The 14,116-nt window shown below is 42.3% G+C and overlaps 1 protein-coding gene across 4 annotated transcripts in view; it reads right to left on the reverse strand.

Moving 5' to 3' along the window:
- Positions 1 to 1,278: 1,278 nt before the first annotated feature.
- Positions 1,279 to 14,116, reverse strand: part of LOC142589561 (cerebellar degeneration-related protein 2-like) — a 138,077-nt gene continuing 125,239 nt past the window's right edge. For all 4 annotated transcript variants that reach the window (XM_075701019.1, XM_075701020.1, XM_075701021.1 and 1 more), the window contains 2 exons: positions 13,926 to 14,023; positions 1,279 to 3,811 (listed from right to left, as the gene is read on the reverse strand). In XM_075701019.1, coding sequence (XP_075557134.1) covers positions 2,866 to 3,811; positions 13,926 to 14,023 — 1,044 coding nt within the window. In that variant the 3' untranslated portion in view covers positions 1,279 to 2,865. The remainder of the gene's footprint in view (positions 3,812 to 13,925; positions 14,024 to 14,116) is intronic.

Here is a 14,116-nt window from a genome sequence, read left to right on the forward strand (position 1 = left end):
TCAAGAAAAACAAAGATCACTTTGGTCGGCGTCTGTTTGCCGTTTTCGCATAGATTCTTTCCTACCAAACGAGATTTCATCAGACTCTCGATTTCAACACTCCTCTCAGGCGGCTCTGCAGGAGCCAGAGTAGCGATCTGGCTTCCACTGCAGACATTAGCGCCGTGCGCACACACGTTAACATGCATGATACATCATGGTGCATGGTACACTGCGCTCTATGCAGCGAGTAATGTTTAAAACATGGCAGCTATCTTTCGGCGTTTGCGTGACAGAAAAGCATGGCCTTGGAGATTTGTTTGTATTGATCGTGCAAGGCTGCATTCAGGAGGAGCAGACGAAGCCAACATGGACTTTTTTTTGCTTCAAAATCAAGCAAGTGACAGTGCAAAGTGCTATACTGAACAATCTGCACCATAAAATGCAATCTTGTTGAGAACCTTTTTGAGCAAGCCCTCAGACACGCCCCTCAGCTTGAGTGGAAGAGACAGTAAATGCCAAGTTAAATCTTCCTCATCCCTTCACTGGGAGCTGACAAACGCTGACTGTTTTCTGTCTGTCTCATCTCAAGCACCATCGAGGTGCGACACTGGTAACAATGCTGCATGCCGGCGCTCATCGAATCAGCGTCAACTGTTATGTGCTGGTATCTGCCAGGGTGCTGTTGCTGCTGTACAGCAGTTGTCACTCATGCTACATCACACCATATCGCATTCAGATTTTGTTGGAACACCATGAGAGAAGCTCAAGCACAACATTAAAGCTTGTTATCGCATTCAATGCTTCGCCTTTGGGTGCAACTGCTAATTTTCTTAAAACAAAGCCTTCTTTGACTCTTACGCTGCAAAGCGTGGTACAGAACATGATCATTTGTAAATAAATTTAATGTGTAACTATGTCATGTTGATATGGGCACCACCTCTCTTTTGAACATTTCGATCACTGTGTTGCATTTTACATGACCGTTTTGCATTTGCACAAACACAGCACTGCATTTACGTCATTAGCGTTATGTTTGCATAACATCTGCTTTAACATTTTGATAAACATCAAAGAAGGCCTCACTTATCACCAATGCTCCCATATGCGTGGAATCTGCCAATTTCTTCTTTTCATGTTATTTAGCTTACTTTCCTTTCTTATTCAACGATGCGAGTTAAAATTTGATGCATCCACTTTTGCATAAATAATGAAAGCTCCCAATAGTCTGAAGGCCAGTGTGGTTGGCAGATTTTTCCACTGTCCGGATGCTGGAAATGGGTCAACTGCAAATTAAAATGTTGTATATAGCTTTATTTTCAAGATTTACACGGTTTACATGTGTTTGTACAAGTCCAATTCCTGCACCTTAAAAAAAGGTGGATATGCTTTGAAACAATGACAAAAGTACAACTTTGATATAATGCACACATTTCAACTTTGCATCAAACAAAAGTGTGCTTGGCAAATCCTGCATTGGCACTCTGGGACTTTTTAAAAGCATTCACAAACCTATTATATTTACACATACGTTTCCATTGTTGTTTCCATGAACATACAGATGCTTCTTCTATTTTATGTACACAAACAGCTACCAGTGTTTCACATGGTCAAAAAAGGTGGCATATATGCCCGCCACATAATACTACTTTTGGTGCCTTGTTTTCTTTAAATACCTGTGCCTTAGGAACTAACAATCATAGCATCCTAGCTACAGGTGCTTGGCCTAGAAAACCAACAAGGAATGCATTGCAGTTCTGCCCCAACATGTGTTGTCACGAGAGATTCCTTGAACTAGTGTAAATATGAGTGTTTTTAAGACTTCAAAACAGTCAGCAAACAAATCAAATGGCAGTAATTGCTGTCTGAGATGTTCAGCGAATCTGCTGTAAATGAGTCAAGAATGAACTTAATACATGAATAATTGGAAAGACCAAGCTGCCCTCAAATCTTTCACTTCAATGCAGCTGTTGCCACTTATAAATGAAAGAGTATCAAAGTCGTCATGCAGCATGACCCCTTTGGTGCCATATTTTTGAGCAAAACAAATTCCAAAGTGACTAACAAAGCACAGTGCAGCCAAAAAAAAAAAAAGAATACAGGAGGAGAACGAGCAAAAGTAAAGATAGCATACATAAATACCTGAAGAAAGTTGAGTACAAAAACTACAACCTTTTTGCCACTCATGATATCATTCATGTAATCACCGGTGCAGTGAGAAAGGAAGTTAAGGTTAACGATGCAATCAGCTTTTTCCTGTCCCACATGTGAGAATTAAAAACTAAGCATAAAGTGAGCTCGTCATTTCTATGTTTGCTGCCCAATGCCTATGGCTGACTCAGGGTAGATATCCGTGGTGCACGGTGACCTTTTATGCCCTGTATTAATCATGTAAAGAATAGCATAAGAGTCCTACCTGAAGTGTTTACAGTAGGCTGAGCACTTTAAGAATCTACGTACACAATGGTACACAACGATGACTTAGTAATAACAGACTCGTACGTAAGGTTGAGCGATATTCTTTACATTGCACACAACGGTGTTCACCGTATCCACCTTAACTGTAACATTGCTGAGGTGCGCTATGCAAATAAAATATTAAATTACTTTTCACATTTTCTTATAAAGGGCCTATGTTTAAAACACATGTGAAGACACTATCTACAAAGCATTCTGCTTGACTTTTTCTGTGCCGAATGCTTCAATCCATCTATTGTGGTCACTCTGTTGGTGCACCAAAATTTAATTTTGGCGCTGTGCCTGCACAATATGTTCTTTTCTCTTCTCACTTTGATTTCTCGTCCGGAAAGCTTAAAAACGTAATGATTTAAAAGACGGCCTCCCTCGCAAATCTTCTTTGAAGCAGTGCTGCCAAGTCCCACATTTTCACTTCCTCGCTGTTCTGTGCTCTGTGGTCCCCTTGCGCAGTAGCCGACCCCTTCGAACCGCTTCGGCATAGGTGATGCCACCTGGTAGACGATACTGGACCTCCTCTGTTGGGCAGGCTGGTCCTGGTGCCACATCACATAGTTTACTAATGTCCAAGTGGGTGTTCAACTTGCGCGGTGGTGGTGTGCGGCTTGCTTTTGGACTTGAAGATCTAGCAGTTGCAGCCGTCTTGCAACAGGAAGCCACTATCGCCGTTTCTGCAGCGGGTGACAAGTCAGCCTTTTCTACGATGGCCCCATCCGTCACTGTACGCTTCAGCACTGCAAAGATCTCAGCGAACAACTTTTTGTATTCCGGCGGGCTGTGTGAAAAATGCTGCCCCAGTGGGTCATTGCAACCTTGGTTTTTGATTGCAGTTAAATCTAAAGCCAACTGCCTTCTCACTTCAGCTGATGCTGTGTCAGTTTGAACAGCCTGGTCGGTGAATACTCGTTCTGTAGTCATTTCTGAGAAGCCAGAGGAGAGTGACACCTCACCAGATTCTGCCGACTCTGCATCACTTCCTGTTGAAAGCGATGGGTAGTCGTTCTTCTTCACAGCCGAGACAGGACTGGCAGACTTGGTGTCACCCCAGGTGGGTTCTGTGACTGGCCCATCTAAACCCAGCGATCGGCATCGTGCATCTAGCAGTGCTTCGTATTTGTCAATAAGGAGGCGGTACTGTGCATCCAGTTCACTCAGTAGCGACACCTGGCTTTCGGCATCTTGGCTCTGCGTGACAGGTCGTGAATCAACAACATCGGGTAAACTGTCTTGGTCCCCATAAACTACAAGGCCATCCTTAAGTTGAACCATGGAAAAGTGGTCGAGTTCTGCAAGCTCTTCCTCGGGCTCCTCGCAGCGCTCCAGCCTATTTAGCAGCCTGCAGTTTGAGCACAGGCGCCTGCACGAGAGAAGTTCCGGTGTCAGTAAACCACGACACTTCACCTGTGTCTGCACTTCGAAAAGAGCTCTGCATGATGATAAGCAGAAGTTCTACAATCAAGGTGCTCTGTGAAGATTGTACGATTTAGCTGCAACTAATTCCACTATCCTGTGCACTTATTAATCTCAAAGTATCTTTAACGTCAGTATGAATATTGAAGACAATGTATGGCTGAGAAATCGGATGGCATGATGAAGGGCTGTCGCAGCACCACCAGGCCATGATGTTGAACCAATGATATTGTTTACCATCACCTGATGCCACTGCTTTCTTACTGCAGACAAGATTTCCCTGGTTAGCTCCCCTGACACTCCATAACTGACCTCTGTTGTTCCCTTTATGCCTCCATCTTCCTGTGAATTTCTGTCTTTCTTGTATGCATTAGCACAATTCACGACACAGTTTTTCTTACCAATACCTAACATTGGCTATGATGTACATGGGTTTTCAGAAATTATATATTGGAAAGTGAAGCTTAATTCTTAGAAAATGAAAGTTTTGCAATATTATTCTCTTTCGCCCTTTGTTTTACAAATGTCTATTACAATTTGTTACAGCTCCGTCTACCAGGCGTTCAATTCGTATCAAGGGCTCACCACACAGTACAGGTGCACTTCAATTATGATTAAAGGGGTACTGACATTATATTTTGGACTATTCATTTATTGTGTTAAATTAAGGCGCTACATTCGCAAACTCTAGAAAAAGTAGTGACAAGCCTAAAAGCGGCATAAATAAAGTAATATAATAGCTTTTTTACAGCCAGTTTTGATCATTTCCCAGGAGGATACTGCATCATGAAACAGTATGCATCATGTGGGAGCAGGATATTGCAATGTTTTGACACTCACTCCAGTTCGCTTGGTCACCTTGTAAGCTGTTACTTGTGATGGCCGATGTAGCGGCATAGCAGATGACCAAGAGAGTTGGAATGAGTGTCAAGACTTTGCAAATGACGCTACAATGACATTCATTTATCCTTGGTGATAAGATTTCAGCGTACTAAAAGCAGTTTTGCAAGAAAGGCATGCACTATGCCTTCTTTTCTTTAAAAGTTTTTGAATCCACCTCATACAAGAGGAATCATCAGCTGGCAAATGTCACCCACACCATGCCTTTAAAGGTTCTCTTCCTTTTTTTTTTTGTCATTTTCACTGCACTGGAAGCAGCACTGATGCAAAGGGATGCTTGCAATGCTCTGTTTGCCACCACACTCACCTTTGGTGTCGACATGACCTCCAAAATTAGGTGGCAACAATGAAGGGATGGGGCAGCACCACAGCATTGAAGCAATCGCATTGTTTACTGTGAGTAGATGCCACCACTTTCCTATTAGGCACAAGATTTCCCTGTTTATTTTATGAGGGTTCACAGCAGCTGTTGGCTTACTTTAGCTAATCTTGAACAAAGCACATCGTTACCTTCACTAAACCTGATGGTCATCACACCCAATTTCCAACTTTTACCTTTGTTTCACTCAACCACTAAAAACATGACCCAATGATGTGCACATACAAATTACAATTAAGAAGAAACAACCAATGCTGGGAATGACAATACCTCAGCCTACACCGAGATAATTCCGCATTGTGAGCACACAAGCCTCAGGTGCCATCAACATAAATTGAACTGCGAAGAGAAAATATCTGTTCAGAACACCTATTACATGTTATTACAAGCATGATGTGTATTCACTCTCTGACCGGTTTTGAAGCATGCAATAATCCCAAATGTACATGTTGGAGTCAGAATTAAGCCACAGTTACAAATTCAGGTGACCCTGGGAATGGAACAATGCACTAGGGTTGTAAGTTGCTCAAGTTTGAATTCATGAAGATAGTACATGCAAACATAACTGAAACAGGAAAAGCACTAGCTAGACAAAAAAAGCTAACTTTAATGATGACAGCACTGTCCACTATAAAAGAGGCAGCACAACCTGAGCAGACTCAAGATCAGAAGATTGGACTCAAGCTCATAAATACAACGCTGCAGTCATTAGACTTTTCAAGATGGTCATTCAAAACTTTGATTTAGCAAACTCAGATTGAACAATAATCCCAATAATGAGGATGTATTTGGTCCTGCTAGATGCACTTATTAGCTGTGACACGTCATAAAATATGTCCAAAGGCAACAACGCTTCATTGCCTGTCAATGAAACACAAAAAGTGGCACGGACGTCCAGAAATTTAGAGAAAGAGCAAGCAATATTTTGACCAAAATTATCGGCTTCCTGCACCATACGCAAGAATTGGTATAGTAGTTGAACCTCGATATATCAAACACAGATAACAAATTATCGATAGGATGAAGTAAATTTTGATGTGACTCAAGAAACTAAACTTACCTTGAAGGTAACAGCGCTAAAGAACAGGGCAATGACTAAAGGAGACAAACATGGTGCTGACTAACAAGGAATTATTATTGCTTTTCAACATCATTATATATTGTAAGTATAATCAATAGAAGGGAGAACAAGCAACAAGGACAGAAGATATCACCATTAACAGTGCAACGCCCTGTGCTGGATAGGTACTGTCGTGTGCAATATGACTTGCAACACCCTTATTCGTAGTAGAAGGTGCTACAGTGCTGTGCGGCGTCTCTAACATGCGAAATAGCAGTTTAATAAATACCACTGATTGAAGCTGTGTTTAGGTCTGGAACTTACCCTGTGTCTGCACAGCCGTACAATCTTGGAGGTCTTTCGACCACGGACACCCGTGTTGCAGGTCATGTTGCACGTGACTGTACATCATTTTATTGCATCGTAGAGATAGCGAATGCATGCCGACACAATTTTCACCACTTTTATGGATGGCAAAGGCTTCAAGTATATTATGTTCTGTTATTCAAGATACCATATTTGCCTAAAGCTGCATACTCACTAAGCATGGGTTTACAGTTACATTTCTTGCAGTGTTCGGATAGATGGCAGCTAAGCAAACCTTTTAGTGAGTATGCATGCTCTCCAAGTCTATCATTAATAGATCGACTCATCTGGCCAATGTAGCGATGACTCCAGCTACGCATTATTAGGTAGATCACAGCATTCAGCATTCAATGAATTATTGCTCAAGGTTGTTCTTCCGGTGTCATATTGCACAATTTCTGGTGAGTTTTTTAGCAAAGGTCAAAAAGCTTGTAGCATACACAAGAGGAAGCTTTAGATCAGGGGCTCCTATCTAAATACATGGGAAAGGAGCAATTGTTTTTCTTGGCAATAAGTGCACTAAATTTGATGCAGCTTGTTGCCTTTAAAAGAAAAAGTTATAAACTAGTGACTTGAAAGTGGAATTTTTGATGTAGGTTGTCAATGTTTTAATACTAAACACTGCTGAAGAGTGCAAATCTTTGGACAATGAAACTATCAAGTTTACAACTGTGTAACTCCGCAATAAAAAATTATACCACAATTAAGTAAGTTGCACTAATAGTACATCTAAAGCAGACAAAATTGATGTATTATACGTGGATTTTAATTACAGCACTAAAAATTCAAAGCCCTTCCACCCTGTGAAGAGGGAAGTCCAACGAAGCTGGTGCCACGGTTGGTTTTAATATGTTGAGATTTTTCTATGTTGGGGATTTGCTATGTTGAATTTGACTATAATGAGTGTAATATTATGCGACTAATGAGATCTCCACTCAAAGATCCCAGCTGTCATCATTTATTTCGTGACTATTGTAATTATTGCCTTGTGATCACTGTGGTAAATGGCAGGTGGCTGCACTTTTACTGTGTTAACGTTCTTCCCGAACGCTAGGTTAATGCACGATCGGTGCAGTGGTTGTGAGACCACGGCGGCCGCATTTTGACAGGGGTGAAATGCAAAAACATCCGCGGGCTTATATTTAGGTGCACCTTAAAGAACCCCAGGTGGTTCAACTTTTGGGAGACCCCCATTATGGTGTGCCTCACAATCGGATTGTGGTTTTGGGATGTGAAACCTCATAACTTTTTTTTTATGGTGGCATCAGTGAAACACTTGAGGCCAAAGCGCTCCAACATAAAGCTAAGTATGCATGCCCTGTCAGGTCTGCTCTCACCGACATTGAAACCTCCCAAGATGGCAATGGATGCATTGCTGGCGGGCCTAATCTTCCCATAATGTATGTACCGTAAACATTTCGATCGCGATACGTCCCGCACACAGTCTCTTGCTCCACGTCTTCGGAGGAGATGCACTGCCGCAACGCACCTGTTGCCACTTCGTGCTGTTGCACAGCGCGCACGCTGCCAATCGTGGCCAAGTCTCTGGCAAACCGAAGACAGTCACACACGATTGGCGGATAGAGACAATGATGTTTTATTATAGTGCGGCTACGCCAATCACGGTGTGCGCTCTAGTACGCCGCATATGGATGGATGGATGTTATGAGCGTCCCTCCTGGAACGGGGCGGTGAATTGCGCCACCAAGCTCTTGCTATTATACTGCCTGATGTCCTACCTAGGTTAAACAAGAAAAAAAGAAAAAGAAAACTATGAACTCCGACAACCAGATTTTCTGATCCCCCATTGTGAACTTTGCTTTTCTTCGTCTCCGTTTTTTGTCGTTTCCCTACTTTTCTTCCACCAATCCTCCAATCGCCTCTTACTAATGCTTACTGCGGACATGTTTACTTTTCCACTGCTCTCGCTGAACCCAAGGGCTTCAAGGAGGCCAGTGGTGCCTAAACCGACTGCTGGGCAGACGTCTTCACATTCTAATAAAACATGCTCCATAGTTTCCCTAGCTTTACCTCAGCAAGCGCATGCTTCTTCTTCCTTCTTATATCTCGCTTTATAGGTGCGTGTTCTAAGGCATCCCGATCTCGCTTCGAAAAGTAATGAGCTTCCCTTTGAGTTATCATAAATGATTTCTTTCCTGATTTCGTTTTTTCCTCTTACGTAGTTACTCATGGCAGGTTTCTTTTCCATTGCCCCCAACCATTAGATTATTTCAGCCTCTCTGACTTTCCGCTTGACCTTCTTTGTAGATGTGTTGCCCACCCTACAGGTCGCATATTTGCTGGTAAGCTTCCTAGTTCTTTTCCTCCACTGTGAATCAATGTTTTTCCTGTACAGATACCTCAACACTCTCCCAGCCCATTTACTTTCTTCCATATTCCTCAGTCGTTCCTCATACTCAATTTTACTGCGAGCTTCCCTCACTTCAAAACTAGTCCAGCCCATATCACCCTACACAGCTTCATTTGTAGCCTTCCCGTGAGCGCCCAATGTGAGGCGTCCCACTGACTTTTGGTGCCCATCGAGTCCTGATTGTACCCCTGATTTAAAGCAAACAACTGCATTTCCAAAAGTAAGTCCTGGAGCCATTACACTCTTCCACCTACTTTGGCATTTCTCTTCCCCTTCACTGTTATTGTTTTTTCCTGTGGCCGCCCGAGAGCGTGCACCGCGGTATTGCGCAATGTTGGGAGAGAGACAGCCCTCATGGTGAGGGGTATGCGCCATGTGCAGCGCCTATAGGCGTAATGCCTGCAGTAGAAGCAGGCGTAACCTGCTTCTACTGCAGGCATTACTGAAATGTGCGCGTGTGATTTGCTGCTTGGGCGTGTCCCAGATAGTTACTCCTGTGGTGCCAGTGTGTGCAAGGAAATCGCATTGTACAATAGTAGACATGTGTCCAACTTCATGTCTGTCTGGGACAACATTGTCTCTTTACACGTCAAGTGTTTGCCGCAGGTGAGCATCAACAAGCTTGCCTACGAAGTGCAGCTCATTGCCAGTATGCCGCTTTCATCATAACGACCCGGCCGCCAATCTCTTCATCTGTTGGCCCGTGAGCCAACATTCTTTATGCACACACTTGCTTCGTTTACATGCCGTGTATTTTTATAGTAGGTTGAGGGAGTGGCGCCACGCTTGCGAATGTGAGAAGCCAGTAACGATAAGCCTTACAAATCAGCACAATGAGCTTGAGAAAAATAGCACATATAGGACTTAAACAAAAATTAAGGGTTCATTGTCTTTCTGCTTGCATCTTACCACTGTCTGTACAGCATGGATTTCACTCGTTCCATAGTTAGATAAGCAGAGTGGTCCGATGATTTCACGTAAGCACGCGAGTGAGATATCGGAAGACGCCATAGCTGAAAATTTGCCACCCTGGTCAGTCTAGAGCATATTGCTTTTATATCTTATGTTATTTTTTTGGTGTCACCGCCATTTTTACTAATATCACTCTCGCACCCAAATGCAGAATTAAACCACATGTTGTGTCACCTTTTGTAGTGCACCAAGTCTGAATAGCCAATGCAGTTAGAAGAGTACGTTGACAGAATATCAACAGTTTGAAAGCAAATACAAAGCATGGCTTTAAATAATTCTTGTAAACCACGTGCTACACTGAAATCATTTTGAAAGCAGAGACAACTACAGGAAGCAAACATGAATATATAAAGGCCCATTTCATGCAAAAGAAGAAAAAGAGAACAAGAACTAGCTGCCACTACTAGCAAGAAAAACAAAAACAAAAAAATGAAACATGAAGGTTTCAGAATTGACCACAACGCATGACACCGCTGGGGTAAAGTGAACCTGCATTAGTTGCGGACATCAGGGCTTCGAAGTTCAGGCGTTTCCTATTACCGCAAAGTGATATTGAGAGGCATTCAAAATGAGGTTGAATGCCCTGTGGAAAGCATTTAAAGCTCACAGACGCCAGGTTGTACAGTCAACATGCAGATAGCTGAGGCGAGCGTACACCAAACGCTATACGGCGCAGGTTGCCTTTCAATGCCATCGATAGGTAGAGCAACAGCCAACTCCATGCAACGCATGGGCGATTGTGTGACTTTTTTTTTTAAAGGCGCTGTCACAGGCTTTTTAACACGGAGCCCATTGTTCAAAGCGTCTAAACACAATGAGCGCTTCACAGCTTTACTCCGCATTCTCTGGCTTAGCTTATCGCATCTTCCTTTTTTCTTTTTTTCTCCAGAAGGGGGCATTGTATCTCATCAGTAACAACAACCTAATGTTTATCGTATCTTCTGGACTGTAGATGAGGCGACCAAGTTTAAACAACACGCCATGGCTGCTTAGTGCCTATGGTGTTGGGCTGCTAAGCACGAGGTCTAGGGAGCGAATCCCAGCCACGGCCCCCGCATTTTGATGGGGGCGAAATGCGAAAACAACCGTGCCCTTAGATTTAGGTGCATGTTAAAAAACCCCAGGTGATCCAAATTTCCGGAGTCCCTCACTATGGCGTGCTCATAATCAGATTGTCGTTTTGGCACATAAGATGCCATTATCTAATAATCTAATCTAAGTTTAAACGTGGAAGCACTCACTAAAGGTGCAGCGACATCAAACAAAAAATAAAAACACAGTGACTGATCTAAAAATGCAGTAAACAAAGTGCGATTGCTTATCTTCTTTGTTGAAGCCACGATCTACCGCCGCCGTCACTCTTGCTTGCGAAGCAGCATCGAAAACTAAGTGTATGCATGACGAGTTTGCTTAAGTGTTAAAGCGCCCAACTACGCAACAGTTGTTTCGAGACATCGCTGAAGGCTGACAGAAGTGTTAAATTGCGATCAAGAACGTAGACATGACAGCACGCGCATAGGCACTAACGGGAATAGTGCTCGCCTGAGACCGTCTACGCTTTGCAGCCTTGGTGACAGGTCGCGTTGTCAGCATTTTGCGCATGGCGTAGACACAATCTGGGAAAGAAGCGTCAGCAGTGGAGAGGAGTATAAATAGTTGGTCTATGTCCATGGAGATTAGATCCGCCAGAACCTAGCCATAAACAGCTTCGCTGTAATATGTGAGTAGGACTTTGTGCAAAACTCTTGTAAACATTGTAAAAGAATTCACGTAAGATATAAATTAACATATTAAATTTGTCCACTTCGGATGTTCTAGCAGATGCAGTTTACGGAACTGTGATATCTGTTCTTGGTGTAGAGTTACAGATGTCAAAAAGCGTGCTTTTATTTTTCGACCTTACCGATTTTTGGCAATTGTTTTTTAATATTCAGGACCTAAATCGAAATTCTGCTTTTAACAGTCACTAGAATTTAATTCTCCCTCAAAGGCAACAAGTTTCATTAAAATCAGCCAAGGGCTTTTCTCAGAAAAGCATTTCTGTGTTTTACATTTATTTGAATAGGCGGTATCAGAGTTGGACCTGTGCTAAAGCTTCCTCTTAAAGGCGTTTTGTGCTCTGACTTTTCAAGCTACTTTTTTGTCACACAAGACATTATGATGTAAATACATAAGGAATGACAGCAGTGCTTCTCAATCCCAATGGAAAACCTGCTTGACGTAACTTTTGCACTTGAATTTGGAAGCCGCCATTGACTTTGTGATTGCAAGATCTTGAATGCACTGCCCATAGATATGATTTTGCAATGCCACGTTTTACTAACAAGGAGCGCACTACATATCAGGAAGTAGGCCTCCTTCAGGGAACGGGCCCCTTCAAGAACGCACTGTCAGCACATGTGGTCACTGCTAAAATGTAATTGCATGTTTCAAGTGATAGGGAACTTCAGACGTCACAACTGGTTGCTTCATTTCAGAAAAGAAACTCGCCAAATATCTTATCAATAAGTTCGTGATCGTCCGGTTCGTTATAATTAGTATCCAAAACTAAAAACTTTCTGTTCTGCCTCACTGAGAATTAGCTGAGTCACTGAGTCGCTGTGTGATTGAGTCACTGAGAAATTACCAAAAAACGATAGGAAAAAGAAGAAGGATCAGTATACAAGCATTGCCATCATACCTTATATTCACATCTCTAGATCTTGCTTAAATGAAAAAAAGTGGTGCATAAAGCTAGAGTACGAATCGTCTTTAACGCACACAATACGTTTCCTGGCATTTACAAGACAGTCAACCGAGGTGGTGGAAAACCATGCTGCAAAATAATAATGCATGCTCAACAACTTGTTGAATGACTGGGTCTGTGATCTACTGAATGCCACTTTCCTGCAGGCATTGCTACATCAGCCAGATGGACCGATGTATTAATCATAGACTTTGAGAGCATGTGTACTTGCTAAAAGGTTCCTTAAACAGCCACTGGCTGCGCATTGCAAGAAGTTTAACTGTAAACTCATGCTTGTTGAGTGTGCAGTTTTCGGTAAATACCTATATGATGCCTACAAAATACCTAAACAACAAAATACCTAAACTACGGGAACACAAACTTTTGAAGCCTTTGCCATCCAAAAAGTGGTGAAAATTGTTTCAATGTGCATTCGCTATTGCTATTCCACAATGAAATTATGAACCTATCCAGCACGGGAGATTGCACTGTTAATGGTGATACTTATGTCCTTGTTCATTTGTTGTCCCTTCTACTGATTGTATTTACAGCATATAGTATTGATGTTGACATGCAATAAAAATTTATTGTTGGTCAGCATCGTGTTTGTCTACTCTCATCATCATCCTGCTTTTTTTTTAGCACTGTTGCCTTCAAGCTCCGTAATGCACCAACCAGCCCTATTCAACAAGCTACTGCAAACATTCCTTTTCTTCTGTTTGTTCTGCTTATTTATTTCATACAAGAGTTTGCTCGTGTAACCTGTAAAGGTTTGAATACGTAATTTTAACTGCATGCGCTTTGAAAGTGGTAACATCATGTGAATCCACGTACAGCCTTTTTCAGGTGATTACAGTCCCTTTCTTCAGTAAAAAAGATAAGTATTAAAAAGCTAAGCTCTAAAGCAATGTGCGAATGATGTCTATCACACAAGTTTCACTACAGGCAGAAAACTGATGCAGCAATGTTCAGCAGCCTTTGTTTGACCCAAGGCCCAACATCCAGCATGCTTAGTAAAAAAAGTGAACTGAGCCAGTTTGTAAGGATTCATGTTGGCATTTCATGCAGAAGGAGATGAATTATGTGTCTTTTTCATAACGTTTTGTGTTTGCTTCCACACTGAACTTCAGACACAAATGTAAATTTTGCAGTTCAGAAAAATGGTTATGTAGATTACACTTCACTCCTGACCTGCACTGCAAAAAAAAAAAAACTTGTTTGGGTTATGAAGGCGCTGTTTCCAGTGAGTTGAGGCAGACACCATAAGAATAACAGAGCGAACACTTGCTTGTCATCTTCGAGGATGTCCATCTCCATCTGGAGGTTAAGACACTGGTGCTCCCTTTCTTGAGATGCTAGCACTTCTTCTTGTAGCCTCATGTTTTCCTGCAGGTTGTCAAGAACAAATAATATGTCAGTTTGTTCCACAGTTACTCAGGTACAGCATGGAGACAAAAGACATCACTCATATTTTACTTC

Source organism: Dermacentor variabilis, chromosome 8 (genome assembly GCF_050947875.1).
Source record: "Dermacentor variabilis isolate Ectoservices chromosome 8, ASM5094787v1, whole genome shotgun sequence".
NCBI lineage: Eukaryota > Metazoa > Arthropoda > Arachnida > Ixodida > Ixodidae > Dermacentor > Dermacentor variabilis.